The sequence below is a fragment of the Rhinoderma darwinii genome, chromosome 8 (genome assembly GCF_050947455.1).
Source record: "Rhinoderma darwinii isolate aRhiDar2 chromosome 8, aRhiDar2.hap1, whole genome shotgun sequence".
NCBI classification, from domain to species: domain Eukaryota; kingdom Metazoa; phylum Chordata; class Amphibia; order Anura; family Rhinodermatidae; genus Rhinoderma; species Rhinoderma darwinii.
In genome coordinates this window covers 38,196,418-38,222,345 of record NC_134694.1, presented here as the reverse complement: position 1 = coordinate 38,222,345, position 25,928 = coordinate 38,196,418, and the positions used below count along the sequence as shown (strand labels likewise).

Genomic DNA, 25,928 nt, shown 5'->3' with positions numbered 1-25,928 from the left:
CCGCACAGCTTACATATACCCTGATGTACTCCGCCCAGTTTACATATACCCTGATGTACTCCGCACAGTTTACACATACCCTGATGTATTCCGCCCAGCTTACATATACCCTGATGTACTCCGCACAGCTTACATATACCCTGATGTTCTCCGCCCAGTTTACATATACCCTGATGTACTCCGCCCAGATTACATATACCCTGATGTACTCTGCCCAGCTTACATATACCCTGATGTACTCCGCGCAGTTTACATTTGCCCCGACATTATAAGCTGAAATACCACTAATACACCAAGCAAAATCTGCGCTTCAAAAGCCAAATGGTGGTCCAAGTGAGCCTGGCAGTGTACCCAAACGGCAATTTATGACCACATATGGGGTATTCTGGAGAACCCGCTTAACAATTTATGGGATGTGTGTGGTACAAGCTGGGCACAACACATTCGGCACAACACATTGGGCACTGAAATTGCATATTTGTGGAAAAAAGCAATTTTCAATCTGCAACATCTATTGTTTACTCATTTTTGTGCAGTCAAAATGCTCACTACACCCCTAGATCAATTCTTTGAGGGATTTAGTTTCCAAAATGGGGTAATTTTTCGGGGGGTACCACTGTACTGATACTATAGCTCCATGCAACATGGTGTTAAAAAGCGAATCTTGTAAAATCTCCACTCCAAATACTAAATGGCGCTCCTTCCCTTTAGAGCCTTGCTGTGTGTCCAAATAGTTTATGACCACGTGTGGGGTATTTCCCTACTCTGAAGAAGTTGCTTTACAAATGTTACGGTGCTTTTTCTCCTTTATTTGTTGATAAAATTAAAAATGTTTAAAGAGGCTCTGTCACCAGATTTTGCAACCCCTATCTGCTATTGCAGCAGATAGGCGCTGCAATGTAGATTACAGTAACGTTTTTATTTTTAAAAAACGAGCATTTTTGGCCAAGTTATGACCATTTTTGTAGTTATGCAAATGAGGCTTGCAAAAGTCCAAGTGGGTGTGTTTAAAAGTAAAAGTCCAAGTGGGCGTGTATTAGGTGCATACATCGGGGCGTTTTTAATACTTTTACTAGCTGGGCGATCTGATGAGAAGTATCATCCACTTCTCTTCAGAACGCCCAGCTTCTGGCAGTGCAGACACAGCGTGTTCTCGAGAGATCACGCTGTGACGTCACTCACAGGTCCTGCATCGTGTCAGACGAGCGAGGACTCCGGCACCAGAGGCTTCAGTTGATTCTGCAGCAGCATCGGCGTTAGCAGGTAAGTCGATGTAGCTACTTACCTGCAAACGCTGATGCTGCTGCAGAATCAACTGTAGACTCTGGTGCCGGTGTCCTCGCTCGTCTGACACGATGCAGGACCTGTGAGTGACGTCACAGCGTGATCTCTCGAGAACACGCTGTGTCTGCACTGCCAGAAGCTGGGCGTTCTGAAGAGAAGTGGATGATACTTCTCATCAGAGCGCCCAGCTAGTAAAAGTATTAAAAACGCCCCGATGTACGCACCTAATACACGCCCACTTGGACTTTTACTTTTAAACACACCCACTTGGACTTTTGCAAGCCTCATTTACATAACTACAAAAATGGTCATAACTTGGCCAAAAATGCTCGTTTTTTAAAAATAAAAACGTTACTGTAATCTACATTGCAGCGCCTATCTGCTGCAATAGCAGATAGGGGTTGCAAAATCTGGTGACAGAGCCTCTTTAACTAATGCTGCGTCTTATTGGAAAATAATGTAATTTTTCACTTTCACTGCCCATTTCTAATAAAATATATGAGACACCTGTGGGGTCAAAATGCTCACTACACCCCTAGATGAATTCCTCAATGGGTGTAGTTTGCCAAATGGAGTCACTTTTTGGTAGTTTCCACTGTACTGCTACCTAAGGGGCTTTGCAAAAGCGACATGGCGCAGAAAAACCAATCCAGCAAAATCTGCTCTCCAAAAGCCAAATGGCGCTCCTTCCCTTCTGAGCCCTGATGTGTATTCATACAGTACTTTATTACCACATATGGGGTATTTCCGTACTCTGGAGAAGTTGCTTTACAAATGTTACGGTGATTTTTCTCCTTTATTTGATGAGAAAATGAAACCTTTTTACCTAAAGCTACGTCTTAGTGGAAAAAAATGACATTTTTCATGTTTACTGCCCAATTCTAATGAAATCTATGAAACACCTGGGTGGTCAAAATGCGCACTACACCCCTAGATTAATTCCTCTAGGGGTGTAGTTTCCCAAACGGAGTCACTTTTGGGGGGTTTCCCCTGTACTGGTACCTTAGGAGCTTTACAAATGCGACATGGTGCAGAGAAATTAATCCAGAAAAATCAGCACTCCAAAAGCTAAATGGCGTGCCTTCCCTTCCGAGTCCTTCCGCTTGCCCAAACAGCAGTTTATGACCACATGTTTGGTGTTTCCGTACTCTGGAGAAGTTTCTTTACAAATGTTGGGGTGCTTTTCCTCATTTATTTGTTGAAAAAATGAAAAATGTTGAGGTAAAGCTACATGGTATTGGAAAATAATGTAATTTTTCATTTTCACTGCCCAATTCTAATGAAATCTATGAAACACCTGTGAGGTCAAAATGCTCACTACACCCCTAGATGAATTCCTCAAGGGGTTTAGTTTCCAAAATGGGGTATTTTTTGGGGTGTTTCCTTTGTTTCGGCACCACAAGACCTCTTCTAACCTGACATGGTGCCTGAAATATAATCTAAGTAAAGGAAGGCCCTAAAATCCTCTAGGTGCTCCTTTGCTTCTGAGGCCGGTGCTTCAGTCCAGTAGCGCACTAGGGCCACATGTGGGATATTTCTAAAAACTGCAGAATCAGGGCAATAAATATTCAGTTGTGCTTCTCCGGTATAAACCTTCAGTATTACAGGAAAAATGGATTAAAATGGAATTTCTGCAAAAAAAAAATGAAATTTGTAAATTTCCCCGCTACTTTGCTTTAATTCCTGTGAAATGCCTAAAGGGTTAAAAAACTTTGTGAATGCTGTTTTGAATACTTTGAGGGGTGCAGTTTTTAAAGTGGGGTAATTTGTGGGGGTTTCTAATATATAAGGCCCACAAAGCCACTTCAGAACTGAACTGTTCCCTAAAAAAATGGGCTTTTGAAATTTTCTTGAAAATGTGAGAAATTGCTGCTAAACTTATAAGCCTTGTAACGTCCTAGAAAAATAAAAGCATGTTCAAAAAATGATGCCAGTCTAAAGTAGACATATGGGAAATGTTAGCTAGTAACTATTTTGTGTGGTATAACTATGTCTTACAAGCAGATACATTTGAATTTAGAAAATGCTAATTTTTTGCAAATTTTCTCAAAATTTTGGTGTTTTTCACACAAAAATATTGAATATATCGACCAAATTTTTTCACTAACATAAAGTACAATATGTCACGAGAAAACAATCTCAGAATCGCTTGGATAGGTAAAAGCATTCTCGAGTTATTACCACATAAATTAACACACGTTAGATTTAAAAAATGAGGCACTGTCATTTGGTCCAAAAGTGGCTCAGTCCTGAAGGGGTTAAATAGGGGTTAAAATTGACAGCTACTATTCCACAGAATGAATGACTTCACCAAATTATGTCCTCACCGCTATTATTTTGGACAAGCCCCTTTCAATTAATTGAAATGAATTAATATAGTGTGTGTGTGTGTGTGTGTGTTTTGTGTGTGTGTGTGTATATATATATATAATATATATATATATATACACTACCGTTCAAAAGTTTAGGGTCACTTAGAAATTTCCTTATTTTTGAAAGAAAAGCACAGTTTTTTTCAATGAAGATAACATTAAAGGGAATGTGTTGCCAGCAAAACATGTATTTTTTTTTTTTTGTTAAACATTTAGTGTGTAGGTGATTAAACATTGTTCAAATTTATTTATTTTTTTCACGAGTCAGGAAATATTATAAATTAGATTCTAATTTATAATATTTCACAGTGCTGGTCACTAGATTGAGCTATTCCCAAAATTGCAGCATTGCATGTGGTAAAGCAACCACATTGCTTTTTGCTGCAAAATTGGGAAAAAAGCACTCGCTCTAGTGAGCTCTGAGAATCCCCCCTCCTTTATCCTGGCTAGTGCCGGGATAAACGAGGGGATTGAACGGTCTAACCTCCTACACTGTGTGTCGCCATTTTTTGAGCTAACACACAGTGTAGTAGGTTTACATACAGTAGTAAACACACACAAACACGAACATACATAGAAATCTCTTACCTGCTCCTGCCGCCGCGGCTCCCTCCGGCCCGTCCGCTCCGTCTGCTGCCGCTGGTCCAAGTGCACAAGTCCGGAAGCCGCGACCGGAAGTAGTAATCTTACTGTCCGGCCGCCACTTCCGGTCCACAGGAAAATGGCGCCGGACGGCGCGCATTTCAAATTGGACTGTGTGGGAGCGGCGCACACAGACGGCGTACACAGAAGTGGATGGGACGGGCCCCGTTCGCAGTCCCAATGGGACTGTGGCTGCCGTATTCCATGTCTGTATGTGTCGTTAATCGACACATACAGAAATGGAAAAAAAAATGGCAGCCCCCATAGGGAAGAAAAAGTTAAAAAATAGAAAAAAGTAACACACAAATAAATAAAAACGTTTTTAATAAAACACTAACATAAAACGGACATGAATTTTTTTTTTGGGGTGACACTGTTCCTTTAAGTTCATCAGAAATACTCTATACATTGTTAATGTGCTAAATGACTATTCTAGCTGCAAACGTCTATTTTTTAATGCAATATCTACATGGGTGTATAGAGGCCCATTTCCAGCAACCATCACTCCAGTGTTCTAATGGTACATTGTGTTTGCTAACTGTGTTAGAAGGCTAATGGATGATTAGAAAACACTTGAAAACCCTTGTGCAATTATGTTAGCACCGCTGTAAACAGTTTTGCTGTTTAGAGGAGCTATAAAACTGACCTTCCTTTTGAGCTAGTTGAGAATCTGGAGCATTACATTTGTGGGTTCGATTAAACTCTCAAAATGGCTAGAAAAAGAGAGCTTTCATGTGAAACTCGACAGTCTATTCTTGTTCTTAGAAATGAAGGCTATTCCATGCGAGAAATTGCCAAGAAACTAAAGATTTCCTACAACGGTGTGTACTACTCCCTTCAGAGGACAGCACAAACAGGCTCTAACCAGAGTAGAAAGAGAAGTGGGAGGCCCCGCTGCACAACTGAGCAACAAGACAAGTACATTAGAGTCTCTAGTTTTAGAAATAGACGCCTCACAGGTCCTCAACTGGCAGCTTCATTAAATAGTACCTGCAAAACGCCAGTGTCAACGTCTACAGTGAAGAGGCGACTCCGGGATGCTGGCCTTCAGGGCAGAGTGGCAAAGCAAAAAGCCATATCTGAGACTGGCTAATAAAAGGAAAAGATTAATATGGGCAAAAGCACACAGACATTGGACAGAGGAAGATTGGAAAAAAGTGTTATGGACAGACAAATCGAAGTTTAAGGTGTTTGGATCACACAGAAGAACATTTGTGAGACGCGGAACAACTGAAAAGATGCTGGAAGAGTGCCTGACGCCATCTTTCAAGCATGGTGGAGGTAATGTGATGGTCTGGGGTTGCTTTGGTTCTGGTAAAGTGGGAGATTTGTACAAGGTAAAAGGGATTTTGAATAAGGAAGGCCATCACTCCATTTCGCAATGCCATGCCATACCCTGTGGACAGCGCTTGATTGGAGCCAATTTCATCCTACAACAGGACAATGACCCAAAGCACACCTCCAAATTATGCAAGAACTATTTAGGGAAGAAGCAGGCAGCTGGTATTCTATCTGTAATGGAGTGGCCAGCGCAGTCACCAGATGTCAACCCCATAGAGCTGTTGTGGGAGCAGCTTGACCTTATGGTACGCAAGAAGTGCCCAGCAAGCCAATTCAACTTGTGGGAGGGGCTTCTGGAAGCATGGGGTGAAATTTCTCCTGTTTACCTCAGCAAATTAACAGCTAGAATGTAAAAGGTCTACAATGCTGTAATTGCTGCAAATGGAGCATTCTTTGACGAAAGCAAAGTTTGAAGGAGAAAATTATTATTTCAAATAAAAATTATTATTTCTAACCTTGTCAATGTCTTGACTATATTTTCTAGTCATTTTGCAACTCATTTGATAAATATAAGTGTGAGTTTTCATGGAAAACACGAAATTGTCTGGGTGACCCCAAACTTTTGACCGGTAGTGTGTGTGTGTGTGTGTGTGTGTGTGTGTGTGTGTGTGTGTGTGTGTGTATATGTATGTATATATATATATATATATATAATATATTTAAGGGGAGAGGGGCATTGTGAGTTAGATATATACATATATAAAATATGTGTGTGTGTGTTCGCATTATAGAGGTGTTTACTGGGGTCTATTACTAGCTTTGTAAAACCCTGTCAGTGGATTATAACTTCTTGGCGGTTTCAGCATATCTACTCACTGTCTCCTCCAGCATTTCCCGATGGGGTGGCATTTTTTTTGGCTCTTGGGGGGCACCCAGGCTCTTTACTTAGTGGTCCATATTCCAATAAGACTCTCTTCTTTTCCTTTCTTTCGGGGAGACTACCCGAGAATTTAGCCCATGTGCTACATTTTTTTTTTTGTGTTTTTTTTTTTCTACCTGGCCGTACAAGATGCCTCCTTCCTCCCAGAGAGTACTGTCAGTGGTTAAGTGCACACACCCCTGCAACTGCAACATTTAATCAATAAAATAATAAAGTGCAAGTATACCCAAGATTTAGCGTGTGCACCAGTAAAGCTAAACTTGTCCTTAGGGCTCCATTGTCAGACGGAGGCCGCTATATGCTGTCCCATCCTGCGGAGTTTAGTAAAAAATTTATACATTAAACGTATGTGTTTTTTAAAGATGGTAGGCCACTGTATGTCATTCATCACCGGCATCCACGAAACAGATAGTCATGCGTTTTGCAATAGCTTTCATGATGCATCCATTAAATGGATCCATAATAGCCTATGGGTGATGGATGTGTTAAACAGATGCCTATATGTGGAATACATCACCCATAGGCTATAATGGTAGCCCTTTAACAGATAAGTCCTAAAATGGGTCGTGCGAGTTTGTGACGTATCCGTCAAAGAACTAGGCATCTGTCATAGCCTACATTTAACTAATATGTCTAATGTATGGCAAAAGTGTGATGTGAACATTGAACAAGCATTAGATGCACAACATGCCTATACCTCCTAAAACTAAAAGTTCAAGATTTTTTAAATGCCACATATACGTAAATCAACATAATTTATAGTTTGTAAGGCCTGAAAAAAGACATGTCTATCCAGTTCTGCCTATTATTCTGAAATGTTTTTTCAGAGGAAGACAAAACCCCCATGAAGCAAAGGCCAATTTTACTCATCTAGGGAAAACATTTCTTATGATCTTCCAATATGGCTATAAGAAATAAATCTATGGATCAATGACTCATCTACAGTAATCTAGTAAACATAACTTGCAATATTATTATACTCAAGGCATCCAGGCTCCTTTTGAACGTTCAGTGAATTGACCATAACAACTTCCTCTTGCAGAGAGTTCGACAGTCTCTAGCTCTTAAGTTAAGAATCCCCTTCTCTGTTTGTGTAGAAATCTTCTTCTTTCTTCTAGACGTGGAGGATGATCCTTATGTTAGGCCCCATGCACACAACCGTAAAAAATGTTCGTAATTGCGGACCACAATACTGTCCGCAATTACGGACCCACCCGGTTCTATTGGCCGCGGACACCTTTCCATATCACTACGGATAGGCGTCCGTGCCGTAGAATCGTGCCGGGAATTATAGAGCATGTCCTACTTTTCGTTTTTTTTTTACGGGCTGTGCTTCCATACTTTATCTCTTCTGTTTTGAGGACTTTGGGAAAATATTGCATGCAACTAAAGGCGGGCAACTTAAGTAATACATGGTGGACTACAATACAGAGAGATTAAAATTATGGTTTTTTATGTTGGAAAGAGGTCTGAGGGGGCAACCCAATAACTGTATATATACAAAGGTCAATACAGAGATCTCTCTCATTATCTATTTATACACAGGACTGTAAGGCCTCATGTGCAGGGTCGTGCCCGTAAACGACCGTGCGCATGAGGCCTTACAGTCCTGTGTATAAATAGATAATGAAGGAAGGAGCTCTGTATTGACCTTTGTATATATACAGTTATTAGGTTGCCCCCTCAGACCTCTTTCTAACATAAATAACCATAATTTTAATCTCTCTGTACTGTAGTCCACCATGTATTACTTAAGTTGCCCGCCTTTAGTTGCATGCAATATTTTCCCAAAGTCCTCAAAACAGAAGAGATTAAAAAAAATTAAGTAATCCAGAAAGGCAGTAAACATCGGAGTCACATAATTGACACAGGGCCTGATTAGGCTCTGGGTGTGATTTGATAAGCAACTGCTTATCTTTACAATTTCTTTGTCGAATAAGACCCCTAAATATGGCGAGCACTTAAGGCCCTTTTACACCGGCCGATAAGCGGCTGGTGCATCGAGCGCCGATCAACGAGACATCGTTGATCGGCGCTCGTTTGCTCCTGTTACACGGAGCTATGGATGGGGACAAGCAGTCTTTACTCCAATCGCTCGTCCCCATACATTATTATCATGTCGGCAGCGTGTCTCCCTGTTTACAAGGGAGATATGCTGCTGACAACGATAATCCTTTTACTTTTTTAAAACTATATAATCAGCAGATGATAAAGCGTTTGCTCGTTCATCTGATGATCGCTGCCCTGTTTACACGGGGCAATTCTGGTCAACGAGCGTTATATTAATGCTCGTCTGCCCGATAATCGTCCTGTGTAAAACCCCCTATAATTAATAAGTGGGATAGGGGGTATTAACGTGAACAAAGGTCCATGTATCACACCCCTGAGGTCACTGGAATATACAGGTGGAGAGATCCGCTCATTCAGCGTGATTTCAATGGGGCTATTCACACATGTGAGTTTTCACAACGTGAGTGTCCATTGCATGACACTCACTGCATGTCCTATTTTGGTGCGTTTTCACGCATCAATTACAAAAACGCAACGCACACGGACAGATTTACGCATGTAAATTTCTCGCACTCATGCGAATGTAGCCTTAGAGAGGGGGAGCTGCAAGTGAAAGCAGGAACAGACACAGAACTAGGAAGTAAAACTTTTCATCCTGCTCCCTGACTTTAAATAAAAACTGTGCCCCAACTGTGCATGTAGGGCTCTGATCCCGGCTATATTTGAAAGATAAGATCTAAGCTCTATCCCTTCTATTCTAGTCACTGCAATCATTTCAAGTAATAACGTATTACATATGTCTTTGGCAGTGAAAGTGTTACCTGTGTACAGCAGGTGCACCATGAATTTAACTGAAATTTTGGTTAGAAATAATGATTATTTACAGCAACGCTATTGATCTGCCATCTATTAACCAGTTGACGCATCATGTTGTGCTGGTACGTCATGGTGCAGGGGGGGGGGAGCATGGAGCGGGCTCACGCGCAGAGCCCACTTCATACTCTGTGGGTGTCAGCTGTGTATTACAGCTGACACCCTAAACAGCGATGGCGCGTCTTCTTGGCCGTTTAACCACTTAAATGCCGTGGTCAATAGCCACCGCAGCACTTAAAGGTGTTTTCCCATGAGAGACAGCCCATCCCACAAAAAATAAGCCCCCACACTGCTCGACATGGACGAAAAATGTTAAAAGTTCTGACTCTCAGAATGTGGTGGAACCCCCAAAAATGTTTTAACAAATATTTTTTTTTTTTGTAAAGCAGTAAAATATAAAAAAAAACTATAAATTTGGTATACCCATAATCGTATGAGGTGATGTGTCCAGCGCTGCACTAATGAGCGGAACTGAAGACAGAACATGGCGGGCGCCACCTTCATACTTGAGTTGCTGGGAGAGGGACTTAGGTTTCACATTCACTGCGGAACAGAAGGATCGTCTGTTTACTATGTCGCACAAATCGTCCATGGCCAGCCGATTTCAAGAAGCAGGATTTAAGATCCTGTCGCGTTGGTATAGGGTGCCTTCCAGATTGCATGCAATGATTCTGGCGGTCCCTCCGTTGTGTTGGAGATGTGGTGGGCACGATTTTGCACATCTTTTGGGATTGCCCGAAGCTGTCAGATTTTGGGTCTGAGGTGTGGCGCATTTTTTTCTAAATTCACGGACTTCCCCCTTCCGCGTTCTCCAGCTCTGTTTCTGCTCCATTTGTGCGATGTCCCCTTATCTACGTACCGACGCTCGGTGGTTCGCCACTTGGTGAATGCTGCTAGGGCATGTGTTCCCGTGTTGTGGAGAAAAACCTGTCCGCCAACAGTGGGCATGTGGTTCGGCAAGATTCAGGAGATTATGAGAATGGAGGAACTCACGGCATCAATGAGAGGGGCTCATGCCAAATTTCTCCAAACATGGCGTGAGTGGATTCGATTCCAATCATCCGTGGAGTACAGGACCATTATGGCCTCCTGATGCGCTTCCTAGATTTATGTGTGTGAGGTCAGCTTCCGGCCCTCCCTCCCTCTTCCTTTCTCTCTGCTCCCCCTTCTTTCCTGTTTTTCTATACTTCTAATCGGTCCTCCTTGGGTTTTATGCATGGCTGCTGGTTCGGGATGTATAAAATTTGCTGTTCTTTCCGGATTGACGCAGCTGACGGCCAGAGCTGAGTATTGTATCTCTTGCATTGCACTTAGGGCGGATTCACACGAACGTGAATCGTGTCCTTGCAGGGCGCGTTGTTTTCACGCGCCACGCACAGCCCAATAAAAGTCAATGGGGCAGTACAGACAGTCCGTGGTTTTTGCACAGCGTTTGGACGCTGCGTAAAAATCGTGACCAGTTCAATATCTCTGCGTATTTCGCGCATCACGCACCCATTGAATTCAATGGGTGCATGAAAATCACGCATGTCACACGGAGGCACCTGCGTGGAACGCGCGTTTTTCACGCCGGACACATTGTCTCTATGCTAATGAGTTTGACCTAACTAGTCCAAAACAGCAGAAAAGCAGGAAGTTGTTTAGAGAGCAGGTTTTACAAGAGGACAGACCATACTCCTGCTGCACAATCAACTTGCAGCCATGCCACGCCATATGGATGTGTCTAAGCTGATCGCTTTAGTTCAGGAGCGCCCGGAGGTATGGAACACCCGTGCGGAGTCAAACCATGACCGCACAATGAAGGAGGTGGCATGGGGCCATATTGCCGAGGCGCTGTTCGAGCAGGATTGGGCCAACAGCAGCTCCCGCGACCGCCAACGCATTGGTGAGTCTATATATATATATATATATATATATATGTGTGTGTATAGACAAACCATCAGCAGACTTGGCTTCCAGTACCATCTCTACGCTGATGACACACAATTATATACCGCTTCCCGTGACATCACCCCTGCTCTAATACAGAACACCAGTGATTGTCTGTCCGCTGTCTCTAACATCATGTCCTCTCTCTATCTGAAACTGAATCTTTCTAAAACTGAGCTCCTTGTGTTCACACCATCTACTAACCTCCCTAAACCTGATGTCTCCATCTCTGTGTGTGGCACTATCATAACTCCTAAGCAGCACGCCCGCTGTCTCGGGGTTATTTTTGACTCAGATCTTTCCTTTACTCCTCACATACAATCACTTTCACGCTCCTGTCATTTTCACCTCAAAAACATCTCCAGAATCCGCTCTTTTCTTACGGAGGAAACTGCCAAAACTCTCATTGTTGCTCTGATTCACTCTCGTCTTGACTACTGTAACTCATTACTAGTCGGTCTTCCCCTCACTAAACTCTCCCCTCTCCAATCTATCCTCAATGCAGCAGCCAGGCTCATCTTTATGACCAACCGCTACACCAACGCCTCTAATCTGTGCCAGTCACTGCACTGGTTGCCCATCCCCTTCCGAATAAAATTCAAACTTATTACTCTCACCCACAAAGCTCTCCACAGTGCTGCACCTCCTTACATCTCCTCCCTCATCTCTGTCTACCACCCTACTCGGGCTCTACGTTCTGCCAACGACCTTAGATTAAAATCCTCCATAATCCGAACCTCCCACTACCGTCTCCAGGATTTCTCTCGTGCTGCACCCGTCCTCTGGAATGTGCTACCCCAGACAATCAGATTAATTCCCAATATCCACAGTTTTAAACGTGCCCTGAAAACACATCTATTTAGACAGGCCTATAACATTCCCTAATCTGACTCCTTTCCATGGCCCTCCATTTAGATTAGTCATCAGAATAAGATTCCCTCACACTCCTTCTCTTCATGTCCGTCATACACGGATACTGGCTGGTGACCGGCTCATGCAGCTTTATGTTACCACCGCATGTGTATAAAAATGGCCGGACCATTGTACAGAACAAACACTATTACACTTTGTGTCTCCCTTATGTCCTCATAGATTGTAAGCTCTTGCGAGCAGGGTCCTTACTCCCCAGGTTTGAATTGTAAATGAACTTTGTCACTATGTAATGTCTGATATTGTTTGTTTCATGTTCCCTCTAAATTGTAAAGTGCTGCGTAATATGTTGGCGCTATATAAATAAAGATTATTATTATTATTACGTGTAATGTCATCCATATTGACTACTGTGTCTCTGTGGTAACAGTGCCTCTCATGGCCAACGTTGCGGTTCAGTGGCAGCTTTAGTAGCTGAAAGTAATGTCTGTTCTTGTGTGTAGGTGTCGTCCTGTCGTTTCTATGCAGTGCCTGTGTGCGCAGTAACATCATGTGTGTTGATTGAATGATGTGTTCATCATTATACAGCGGATGATGTAAAGAGACGGGCGCGAAGCACCCGGGACCAGTTCCGGCGTGAATATGGTTCCAGCGGCCACAGCGGAGAAGGTGGCACCAGGAAGCGTCGCTATATATACTATGACCAGCTGCTGTTCTTGCGGGAAATAATGGACATGCCCCTTTGCGGGAAGTAATCGACGTTGCCCCTTTTAGCAAACGTGACCTTGCAAAAATGTCATATACGTCAAAGATGTTTGGTTTCTGAACAGTAAAATGTGAACTAGCGACAATCTGGGCGAGTCGGAAGAGGAGGCACGGGCCGAGTCGTCCCAGGCGTCCGAAGCCGCCGCTCCCCTGGTCACCCTAACCCCGGAACCCACCAGAGAGGAGCCTGCCCCAGTAGCCTCAGCGCCAGAAGCGGCCCCACCTGAGGAAGTGGCACCTACGCATGCAGCACCCCGTCGCAGACGCACAGTGAACCCGCCCACAGGTGGATGCGTGTGTTCTCGAGTACCTGCGGCATGCAGCAGATGAGGACAACTGCGATTTCTTTTGTCGCAGCATGGCCCCTTTAATGCGACGGGTACCGGAGCATAGGCTGGGGCGACTACAGTCAAACATCCTGTCGCTTATCGACAGTGCTACACCCCCGCTTAGTCCAGGGCGGTGCTTCAGTGCTATAGAGCAGTGGCGTACTGTCGCTGTTCCCTCCGCGGTGGTCCATTTGCCAGGGCCCTCCCAATCTGCCCCTGGCATATCGCATATGCTGCAATATGGTCCAGGGCCAAAACACCTCTCCCCTGGGCCGATGGCTGGCCCTGTCCGTCACTTCCCTCCCTACTCCCTACCTGCCCCAAGCTTTCAGCCTCCCATCCAGCCTCACGGCTACCAGCCCCAGTATCGGCAACTATGCTGCTCAGGAACATCCTCATCAGGCCCGGGGACAGCATAGTGCTGCTGATATGTCCGCCTACACCTCGCCGCCACATGCATATCATAATCTGTAGGTGCGCGTGGGCAAGGCCGTGTAATAAGGACAAATGTCAGAAACCCATGACCGGCTTGTCATCGTTACTGGTTATTATGTTAAAAGCATCATGTTGGTGCATAAGTGTGTTTGGGTATGTAATCCCAGTATGTCTTTTGTTTTTATGTAGTTTATGTGACAATAACATAAACTCAGAAGTAAGTTTGTTCACTTCCGTGTGGACAATCCTTCTTTTACATATCTCACCGATTTGTATAGCCTCTACCGCTATGAGGTGCCATGTCGTAAGAGGTTTGGACGGTACGACATTTCTCCACCACATCGTTGAGGTCTTAGTTGATCGGTAGGGGTTTGGAATTCCAGGAACTGAGGTATTATAGTATTTGGTTGCCCACACCTAGCTTGGCTCAGGAATAAAGGGCCGCTGACAAAGGCCAGGAAATCCTTGGTCTACACAAGTGGATGTTATGTCAAGGAATTGGTGGCCACAAAAAAGGGAAGTCCAAACCCCTCCCGAGGTTTAAGCTCGCAACCCACGTCAAGGGGCCTCAAGTTTTGCGAGTCCCTAACCCTACCCCCCCCCCCTCCAAAAAAGGATTAGAGGGAGAAACAGCCGTTCTCGGAAAGAATTCTAACTTCACCACAGCTCAAATGGCTACATTCTGCTAGGGTACAGCTCCAGCCGGGCTGTCAAAATACTCAGCAAATAGCTGACGCACTCGCAGGCCAGATGTAGGTGGCCGCCCTGGCTGACCAGGCTGGCCGATGCTGGTGGTGGGTGCAGTTGGTAACATATATTCCCAATCATGAGTGGCATCATGGATGCGGGTAAAGTTGTGCAGCACAACACACGCTTTGATCACAGATGTCACATTGGCCGGCGACATTTGCATTGCTATCATCAGGACCCTCCACTTGTTTGACATGATGCCAAAGGCGCATTCCACAACTTTCCGTGCTCTGCCTAGCCGGTTATTGAAAAGGCGCCTACGGTTATGTAAGCCCCTCCGCGCATATGGACGCATTACTTGTCTGCTGAGGGCAAAACCCTCATCTGCAACCATAACATAAGGAAGGGGTGGACCGCTGGTGCCAGGGAGGATATTAGGTTCGGGAACATCAAGTTGGTTAGACATTAGACGCTGGGCCATTCTGGACGAGCAAAATATGCGGGCATCCGCAGAGCTTCCATAGGACCCGATGTCGACGGTGGTAAAGCAGAAATTAGGGTCCGCCAAGGCCAGCAAGACTATGGAAAAAAACTGTTTGTAGTTGAAGTATCGCGACCCAGAGTGGGGGGGTTTCTGGACACGAATGTGCTTCCCATCAAGTGCACCAATACAGTGTGGAAATTGGGTGTCGGTTTCAAACTGCTGGGCTATTCGAAGCCAGTTTTGGGCCGTTGGCTGAGGCATCACGCTGCTCTTCAATCCCAGCCACAGGACCACACAGGTTGCTGGGACAATGCCGGAAATAGTGGACACCCCAAGAAGGAACTCGAAATGAAGGGAATGGTAGCTATCGCCTGTCGCCAAAAATCTACATGAAATCAGGAACACAAACAACAAAGCCAACATGTTAGGTAGGACATGAAGCACATAAACCAATGTGTAACCTGGATTAAGACACAGCACATACCGCAAGGTGACAAGAAGACGCTCCTCTGGGGAAATACAGCGCCGCATGTTGGTGTCCTGATAGGTTATTCCTGGGCGAACCAGCTCAAGCAGCATATCAAAGGCGGGCACAGACAGGCGGCAAAAGGAGCGAAATTTATCTGGGTGACGACGGAGGTCAGCATACAGGGTATGAAAATGGCCTTTTGAGCTGCGTTGGTCCACTATTGGGTGAACCCACATCCTACCTCTTCTCCGCCGGTGTGGCAGTAGCATGGTACGCCGTTGCCCAAACCTCCGGGAAACCATCCATGCTAAGAGGATACGGGCCAGCGAGCTAGGTGGCATCAATGCAGTGGGGCATGTAAAGTAACCACAAATAGTGGTTCGAACACTCTGTTGAACCAAAAGCTAAAAAATGCTGCAGCACAGGTGCGCACATCAAGCAGGGGTGTTGCATTGTTGGGCTTTTTGTAGGCTGGCGAAAACATAACACATTCTTGCGTTTTTTACACGCGACGGAAAAACGAATGTCGTACGCACGTAATACACGCACACACGCCCCAAATACGCATGCCACACGCTGCTGACACGCGCGCAAAATGCAGCATTTTTTGCGCGCGCAAAAACGTCACATTCGTCTGAATAAGCCCTTATTGTTATCCTACTTACTGGCCTGCGAGCCGATGTCTGTGCTGATTATGTCGGCACTATCTTCTTGGTGTTTGGAAAATGAAAATAAAAGAATTTATAAAAAAAAAAAAGAACATGGCGGGCGCACTGCAAAACACCCCCATGTTCTGTCCTCAGTGCCGCCGCTCATCAGTGCAGCGCCGGCCGCATCACCTCATGCTGACCGCGCGCGCACTTATGTCAGGAGCTGGGCAATGGCTGTATTACAGAGCCGCAGCCCCGCTCTATAACGGCGGAGATCGGAGAAACCTCTCATCTCCGCCGTTATTCCCCTGAATGCTGTGATCAAAGCTGACTGCGGCATTCTGGAGAAAATGAGAAGGGGAATGCCCCTGGATCGCGTCCACAGGGAATTCTTGTGATGCGATCGAGGGCCATACCATATGTGGCCAGACAGCCCAGGGTCTATTGAAGGACCCCAGGGCTGTCTTACCATATTTGCTGTTAGGGCATACTTAGGTCTGTCCTAACAACTGCCTGTGTACTATATGTACACAGGCTAAAGTACTGGCATATATCTGATATATGCCAGTACATTAAAGTTTAAAAATAAAGTAAAAACATAAAGTAATATTAAATTTTAAAAAATACACATACACCTTTTTTTTACAATAAACATTAAAATAAGTCTCAATACATAAAACATACACATATTCGGTATTGGCGCGGCCGTAATAACCTGCACAACAATTTTTTTGCGTCATTTATGATGTGTACACTGTGTAAAAAAAAAAAAAGTTAACTTATTAATGTAAGGCACGAGGTGTGATGAATTTACACATGTGCCTCACATTAATAGTAATTAACCCCATCATGTACCTTACACATTAACCCATTATGACTGAGAAACATAATGGGGTTAATTACTATTAATGTGAGGCACATAGAGGTTAAATTCATCATCACACCACGCGCCTCACATCAGAAAATGGTAGAACTATTTTTTTTTTATTACTGTTGGCAAAGTATCGTTTTGATATCGAAATCGCAATACTACACAAAGTATCAGTATCGAAGTCCAAATTCTGGTATCGTGACATCCCTACTCCAGACTCAAATTCTCAGTTCTCCCTGAGCTAGTGGATGGAGCCTAGCTGCTATCATGTTTTTTTTACACATAGAAAATCTATCTGTCACATATGTATAAGCAGAGGTAACATGGAGGAGGTCATACAGCCATAATGAGTAGTGCAGCTGTAAATCCAGAACTGGGATGAGAGAGAACACTTACTAGGAAGCTGCTGCAGCACCTGTGTCTCTCTCTGCCTCCCCCTCTCTCTGCTCCTGCTCTCCTCCTTCCCTCTCCCTTCTCCATGGACTTCTATGGATATCTGTAACCCAATCCCTTGGTGAGTGTATAGTTGGGGGGCTTATAATTGGAGAAACAGAGGTATTTTCTCTAATAAGATATATTACAAAGTTTCTTATATTCGCTTGTACTGTTGATTTATGCAAAGGTTGTTGAAAAGTTACTGAACATTTAAGGCAAGAGTTCAGAAATAATTTATTTTTTATTTTTTAGGAAAAGTAGATCCAGATTCCATGTCTCCAGTGGAGATAAACAGTGACAGTGATGAAAGCCTTGTGGAGACCTCATCCTCTTTCCAGGATTCAACACATGGGTAAGAAGAATTGTATTTATATCCCCATACTTCCACTTTTAAACTGGTATTATACTGTGCAAATGCTGTAGCCTTGGTTAAAGGGCTTTTCGGGGTAAAAAATGTTTCCACTTCTTTAATGACAAGTGATGACTACTTACTTATAGATGGACGCTGTGTCAGTCAGAAGCGCTGTACCTGTATTTTCAGTGCTGGCAACGTGACTACATCAACTCCCGCAGTGCATTTGTAGTCCGTGTTTATGACCACTTGTCCCCTAGGGCTAAACACTACCCCAGTGGTCGGTGCGTGACAACAGCATATGACGTAAATACATCCCCCTCCTTGTGGTCTAGCTGTGCAGTTTACATTCACACAGCCCGAACCCCTCCTACTCCACCTCTTTATCCATGCACCCCGAACCTCCCCATGCTTCTTGCTGGGCACCTTGATTTAGATGTGTCGGGACTGCATGAACACACCAGCACTTTCTTTAGTGCGGTGTGACTGTGTGTAAGCAAATATTAACAGATGCAGTGACATCACTTCCATGTAATGTAAGTGAGATTTAGGTTTAGGAAAAGAAAAGAAAAAACTTTTCATGACCTGCCCACTTGATTGCCCAAAACTAAGGACCGGCCTTCTGTGGTCACGTGACCGCCATTGAGAACGGCGGAGTGACGCATTTGACCTAAGTAGTCCTTGTTTGTCATTTAAACACGCAAAAATAACTTTTTTTTTTACCTGGAAAACCCCTTTAAGGGTATGTGCACACGCTAACTGCATTTACGTCTGAAATTACGGAGCTGTTTTCAGGAGAAAACCGCTCCGTCATTTCAGACGTAATTGCTCGTACTCGCATTTTGCGAGGCGTCTTTGACGGCCGTAATTGTGAGCTGTTCTTCATTGGAATCAATGAAAAACGGCTCAAATTACGTCCAAAGAAGTGTCCTGCACTTCTTTGACGAGGCTGTTATTTTACGCGTCGTCGTTTGACCGCTGTCAAACGACGACGCGTAAATTACAGGTCGTCGGCACAGTACGTCGGCAAACCCATTCAAATGAATGGGCAGATGTTTGCCGACGTATTGGAGCCGTATTTTCAGGCGTAAATCGAGGCATAATACGCCTCGTTTACGCCTGAAAATAGGTTGTGTGAACCCAGCCTAAGGCTACATTCACACAACAGTCACACGGCTGTTTTCAGAACAATGCAGTTTTATGGGTGTACTCACACTGCCATTTTTTTAACCGCCTGTGAATCCTGGCCATCAAAACATAAGACATCCTATTTTTGTCCGATTTCACAGCTCCACGGCTCCCATAGAAGTAAATGGATCAGTTTTTAACGGCTGTTTTTCAGGAATCAATCCTTGTAATGGCCGGTAAAAACTGATCCTGGCCAAGGACTCCCAAGACACAGCGCTACTTTGAGCAATGACCACGGGGAAACACTTGACATTACTGTCCATATATGGACAGTGAAGTCAGGGCTTTCAACTATGGAGTCCTGCAGGAGATCTGGCCGGGGCCTCCTGTCTTGGGAAAGCCCTTGATGTCACTGTCCATATATGGACAGTGACATCAGGGGCTCCCTCTGACCCCCCCTATGTAGATAGCACCAACCCCCAAGTAGATAGTACTCCCCCTGTAGATAGTGCTGCTGTAGCTCCCTGTATGAGCGGAATCCCAGGCCAGAGCCTGCTCTGGCCGGGTTTTCCGCTCATAGAGGGAGCCCCTGACCTCTCTGTCCATATATGGAGAGTGAAGTAAGGGGCTCCCTCTAAGAGCGGAATCCCCTGCCAGAGCGTTTCCAACGGTTTTGCAGGGGATTCCGCTACTGGAGAAGCCCCTGGCATCACTATCCATATAAAGACCGTAACGTCAGGGGCTACTCTTGGAGCGGAATCCCCGGACAGAGCGCTGCTGACGATGTGGCAGGGGATTCCGCTCTTATATGGACAGAGACAACAGGGTCTCCCCCTAGGAGTGGAGTCCCTGGCCAGAGGGGTTCCGCTGCTATAGGGGACTACAGTGGTGCTATCTACAGGGGTGGTGCCATTTATGGGTGGTTGGTGCTATCTACAGGGTTGGTGGTGGTATCTACAAGGGGGTTGGTGCGATCTACAGGGCAGGTTAGAGCTATCTACAGGGGTCTGTGGTGCGATCTACATGGGCACTGTGGCACTATATGGGGGTGTAGCACTATCTACAGGGGACACAAAAAAAACGACAAATTAAATCCTTTTTTTTTTTATTATTATTTTTTTTTAAACAGCCATGAAAAAAAGATGACAAACGACCATTAAAGACGAACTGGAAGTAGATGAAAATTTAGAGACACACTGAAGCAAAATGGCCATGAAAAACTTACAGTTGATCAGTTTTTGATGGCTATTTTTTTTTTTTCACTCTAGTGTGAATGTAGCCTAATTTCTTTGATTAGCTGTATGATTATTTCAGTTTCTGTTTTTGGCTAGATCTAAGGGGGAGTTCACACTGAGTTTTTTGCAGGAGGAAAATCTTCCTCTGCCTGCACGCCGTTTTTCGCCCTCGGCCATTGAGCGCCGCGGGTATAAAACGCAGCGAAATACTCTTTCTCTGCCTCCCATTGATGTCAATGGGAGGTCAGAGGAGTAGACGCCCGAAGATAGGGCATGTCCCTTCTTTTTCCAACGAGCCGGTTTTTACGCTTGCGGGAAAAAAACGCCTCTGCCTCCAATTGAAATCAATGGGAGGCACTTTCGGACGTTTTTTGGCGCGTTTTCCTACGCGGTTTCCGCGTCAAAAAGCGTGTAAAAAAAACTCCCCCTTAGGCTATGTTCACACAGAGTTTTTTGCAGGCGGAATTTCTGCCTCAAAATTCCGTTTGGAAGTTTGGGGCAGATTTTCCTCTGCCTGCACGCCGATTTTTCGCTGCGTTTTTCGCTCGCGGCCATTGACCGCCGCGGGCATAAAACGCTGCAAAATATGCTTTCTCTGCCTCCCATTGAAGTCAATGGGAGGTTAGAGGTGTAAATGCATGAAGATAGGGCATGTCCCTTCTTTCTCCCGCGAGAAATCAATGGGAGGAATTTTAGGGCTGTTTGCGACGAGTTTTGCGGCGCCGTTTCCTCGTCAAAAAACTCTGTGTGAACATAGCCTTATCTGGCTTTTTGTTTGTTTTGTTTAAGTATTATGTGTTTTCATTGTTTGATTTTAACATTTCTGCTTTTTAACCAGTTCACGCCTCATTCGGATGCAGCACAGCAGTTCCGGTCCTCCAGATCTAAGAAAAAGGAAGGTCCATCAGTGTGAATTTGAAGGTTGCCATAAAGTATATACCAAGAGTTCACATCTAAAAGCCCACAGAAGGATACACACAGGTACCTTTTTTGGATAAACAATGTTCTGAAAGTTTGTGTTCAAAGTTTAACCCTTTCACTGTCAAGGATGTATGTAAACATTTAACCGCTTGCCATGTCTAAATATACACTTGTAGGACAAGTGGCATGTATGACTTCTGCACATCTCAAACTCCTTATTTTTTGTAGGTGTTGTACGTCTCAGGCTCTGCTTGGGTCAGACTTGTATCTACTAACATGACTTTTTATGCATTTTTTTTTTTACATAGCTCTATACTTTGATGTAAGGCTTGCCAAAACAAAAAATCTCTATTTTTTTTTTTTTTCAATCCTCGATTTGAATCTCGACTTTCCTTTTTTGTTATATAAACTGAAAAACAGACAAGGTTTACATGGTGCATTGCTAGTATACAATGTACTGTATATATGGTGTGGTTCATATATTAGCAGCCTGAGAACAGCAAGACCTGAGCTAAAATACACATATAGTCACTTTTTTTCCGCTACGCTTAGCGTGTTCGCCAGGAAAGCTCTAGACCTTCACACTTAAGGGTATGTGCACACGCTAGCTTGCTTTTACGTCTGAGAAGACAGATTGTTTTCAGGAGAAAACAGCTGCCTCGTTTCAGACGTAAAAGCTCCTCCTCGCATTATGCGAGACGTCTTTGACGCCCGTAAATCTTGAGCTGCTCTTCATTGACTTCAATGAAGAACGGCTCAAATTACATCCAAAGAAGTGTCCTGCACTTCTTTGCCGAGGCAGTCAATTTACGCGTCGTCGTTTGACAGCTGTCAAATGACGACGCGTAAATGACAGGTCGTCTGCACAATACGTCGGCAAACCCATTCAAATGAATGGGCAGATGTTTGCCGACGTATTGTAGCCCTATTTTCAGACGTAAAACGAGGCATAATACGCCTCGTTTACGTCTGAAAATAGGTTGTGTGAACCCAGCCTAACGTGTCCTTAGACTACCATTAGCCCGACAGAGGCCAAAAGAGTGACCTTTTGTTGTCCATTCGTATATATTGGTATACTGCGAAAAATAAAGTAGACACAGATATACGTTTAACATTACTGTAACACATCCATGCCCCCCCATGCATTAATAGGGAGTTTTAGACAATCTGTATATACCTATATTATAATGCACACAGGTACAGTATATCAGCATATATAATACACAATATGAATATATAATGTACCTGTGTGCATATAAATGGCTATATTCTGTCCCCGTGTGGACTATAAATGGCTATATACTGTACCCATGTGGATTATAGATGGATTTATACTGGTCTTGTGCGTATTATAAATAGGTATATACCGTACCTCTATGACATTGTTTTTAAAATATACACATCTAAGGTATGGGGAGGGGACAAGCCCATCTTCCCTGTTTGTCTTAGGGAATACCTAATGTCCGGTGTGATAGAGGTCCTGTGCGCTCCTTGTGACGCCCCTCCAGTCCATATTTTTTCAATGTGGGTTGTGTGTGTTCACCTTTCAGGAATGTCAGTGCCGTGACTGGTGAGAGAGCCAAATGAGCATCCTGTATTCCATGGCAACGGTTCTCATTGACGGCCGTGCGTGATGGAGCTGTCGCTCTACAGTGGACAAAGAGGAGAGATCTCCTCCCAACGTCCGCTCTCTGCGGCGCGGCTACGTGAAAAGTGTTAGGAATAGATACTGTAGGTGTCGTAACTGGAGCATCCAAGAATAGTGCAGTTTTCAGGAGCAAACGCAGGATTTTTAATGGGGGGTTTCCAAATGCATACTTTTTTAAAACAAATTATTTTCGCCACTATCCCAAAACCCTCTTTTTTTTTTTTATTACGCTAATATTATTGGTCTGCATGTATCCACTAGCTGAGCCCTTTATATTAGGGTATGTGCACACACACTAATTACGTCCGTAATTGACGGACGTATTTCGGCCGCAAGTCCCGGACCGAACACAGTGCAAGGAGCCGGGCTCCTAGCATCATACTTATGTACGATGCTAGGAGTCCCTGCCTCGCTGCAGGACAACTGTCCCGTAGTGTAATCATGTTTACAGTACGGGACAGTTGTCCTGCAGCGAGGCAGGGACTTCTAGCATCGTACATAAGTATGATGCTATGAGCCCGGCTCCTTGCACTGTGTTCTGTCCGGGACTTGCGGCCGAAATACGTCCGGCAATTACGGACGTAATTAGTGTGTGTGCACATACCCTTACAAGCTCTAATATAAAGAGCTAGGCTAGTGGATATGTGCTGACCACTACTCGTTTTGTCAAAACCAGAGTACACAGTGGCCCCCTGTAACTAGTGCCACACAGTGGCCCCCTGTAGGTATTGCCACAAAGCGGCTCCCTGAAGATAATGCCCCTGTAGGTAGTGTAGCACTCACCTGTCCCAATTCATCGTGCCGCCTGCATCACTGGTAAAGGGCCAAAGGTCGGGGCAGGGAATTGATGGTTCCCTTACCTCGCCAGCGCTGTCCGTTGTTTTCTGGTTTGTCAAAGAATCGATTTAACAATTCTGTGGAAAAAAAACCTTGCATACAACAAGCCTCCTCCCCACTTCCCCCTGGTATTTAACCCTTTTCCCCTATACCACGAGCATACATTAACCCTTTACCTCCCCTATAACGAGCACATTCCCCTGGTTAACCCTTTACCTTCCCTAGTACCGCTAAAGTCACCCCATTAGTAACTGACAGTCAGATGGGGTGGGACGTAGAAACTAGCGTGAGTGTACTGTATTTTATATGTATGTTTAGGTACGTGGGTGGGTATTAACCCCTTAGTGACCACCAATACGCCTTTTTACGTTGGTCACTAATGGGCTTTAGGCTAGGCTGACGCCTTTTCACGTCAGCCTAGTCTAAGTCCGGCACGGGTCTCCCGTGCAGGCAGGAGCCGGGGCTCTGCTGTCTGATGACAGCTGAGCTCCTGCTCCAACGCCCGCGATCGAAGTTTACTTCGATCGCGGCCGTTTAACCCGTTAAATGCCGCCGTCAATAGCGACCGCGGCATTTAACTTTGTTTACAGAGGGAGTGCGCTCCCTCTGTCACCCATCGGCGGCCCGCGAATGAAATCGCGGGTCTCCGATGGGGTGTCATGTCAGCCGGGGGCTTGATAAAAGCCCCCAGGTCTGCCCTGGACATATGCCTGTTAGGACGCGCCGGAGGCACGTCCTAACAGATTGCCTGTCAGATTTACACTGACAGGCAATAATGCTCTGGTATACGAAGTATACCAGAGCATTATAGCAGCGATCGGAATATCGCACAGTAAAGTCCCCTAGTGGGTCTAATAAAATAAGTCATCAAAGTGAAATAAAGATTATTAATAAAAAGTACAGTAAAAAAATAAATAAAACCATTTTTTTCCATAAAAAGTGGTTTTATTTAGTAAAAGTGTAAAAAAAAAAAAAGTACACATATGTGGTATCGCCGCGACCGTAATGACTCCATTAATAAAGTTAATATGTAATTTAAACCGCAACGTGAACACCGTAAAAAAAAAAACGGAAAAAACCATGGCGAAATTGCAATTTTTTTCCATTGCCCCCCAAAAAAGTCATAATAAAAATGAATCAATAAGTCCCATGCACCCCAAAACAGTACCATTCAAAACTACGTCTTGTCCCGCAGAAAACAAGCCCAAAAAATCACTACATTGATGGAAAAATAAAAAAGTTACGGCTCTTGGAAAGAGACGATGCAAAAACAAATAATTTTAGTTCAAAAGTGTTTTTATTGTGCAAAAGTCGTAAAACATAAAAAAACCTCTACATATGTGGTATCGCCGTAATCGTACCGACCCATAGAATAAAGGTAACATGTTATTTACGTCGCATAGTGAACGGCGTCAATTTAAAAACGCATAGAACAATGGCGGAATTTCAGTTTTTTTTTATAATCCCCCCCAAAAAGGTTAATAAAAGTTAATATAAAAATTATATGTACCCAAAAATGGTGCTATTAAAAAGCACAACTAATCCCGCAAAAAACAAGTCCTCATACAGCTATGTAGACGAAAAAATAAAAAAGTTATAGCGCTTTGAATGCGACTATAGAAAAACGAATAAAATAGCTTGGTCATTAGGGCCTAAAATAGGCTGGTCACTAAGGGGTTAAGATAGTAATGTAATATCTGTTTGTAATACTGTGCAATGTTAGTATCAGTGTACTCGGTACATATTAATAGTTATGTGTATTGAGGTATACTGATACTATATCGTGAATATATATTTAGTGTGTTTTGGATTTTAATAATTGTGTGATTTGTGTTGGTAATAAACCCTTATTTACTTTACACTTGTGTCGTGAATCACCGCGCACACGAACTTAGTAGCAAGGCAAATAGATAAGCATAATACAAAGGAAAAGGTAGGGAAGCTAGGCATAACCCTAGTGACCCTAATAAAAGGAGGTAGTAATAGTGAGTGACACTAGCCAGTGAATCCCACTAAATAGAAGCCCCTTTACAATGGGCATGCGAACACTCAGCATGCGAGCTACGCTGTTTCCGTAACTCCCATTCACTTCTATGGGACTTACGGAAACAGCATAGCTCAGCGAGCTATGCTGTTTTTATCTTACATGGTCGGAAATCACAAGCGTCAGCGGTAACACAGAGAGGTACAACGGGATTTAGGGGGCCCCCGTTTTAGAGATAGGTGCGGGTCCCAGAGGTGGGACCCAAATCTATCTGACATTTATTACATATTCTTCGGATATGTCATAAATGTCACTGATGGGAAAACCCCTTTTAAGGTCCTTTTACACAAGCAGATATTTTAGACGTTAAACGAGCGCCATTCGACCATACAGTATGTTAATCGGCTGTCGTTTGCTCCATTCAAACGGAGCAATGATCGCACGTATGGAGACGAACAATAGTTTTGTTCTTGTCGACCGCACATCCCGTTTAC

General features: G+C 44.2%; 1 protein-coding gene across 2 annotated transcripts in view; it reads left to right on the top strand.

Moving 5' to 3' along the window:
* LOC142659452 (Krueppel-like factor 8) overlaps positions 1-25,928 on the top strand; it is a 119,400-nt gene that overhangs the window by 84,434 nt on the left and 9,038 nt on the right. For both annotated transcript variants that reach the window (XM_075835603.1, XM_075835602.1), the window contains exons 4-5: positions 17,582-17,681; positions 20,883-21,025. In XM_075835603.1, the coding sequence (XP_075691718.1) occupies positions 17,582-17,681; positions 20,883-21,025 (243 nt within the window). The remainder of the gene's footprint in view (positions 1-17,581; positions 17,682-20,882; positions 21,026-25,928) is intronic.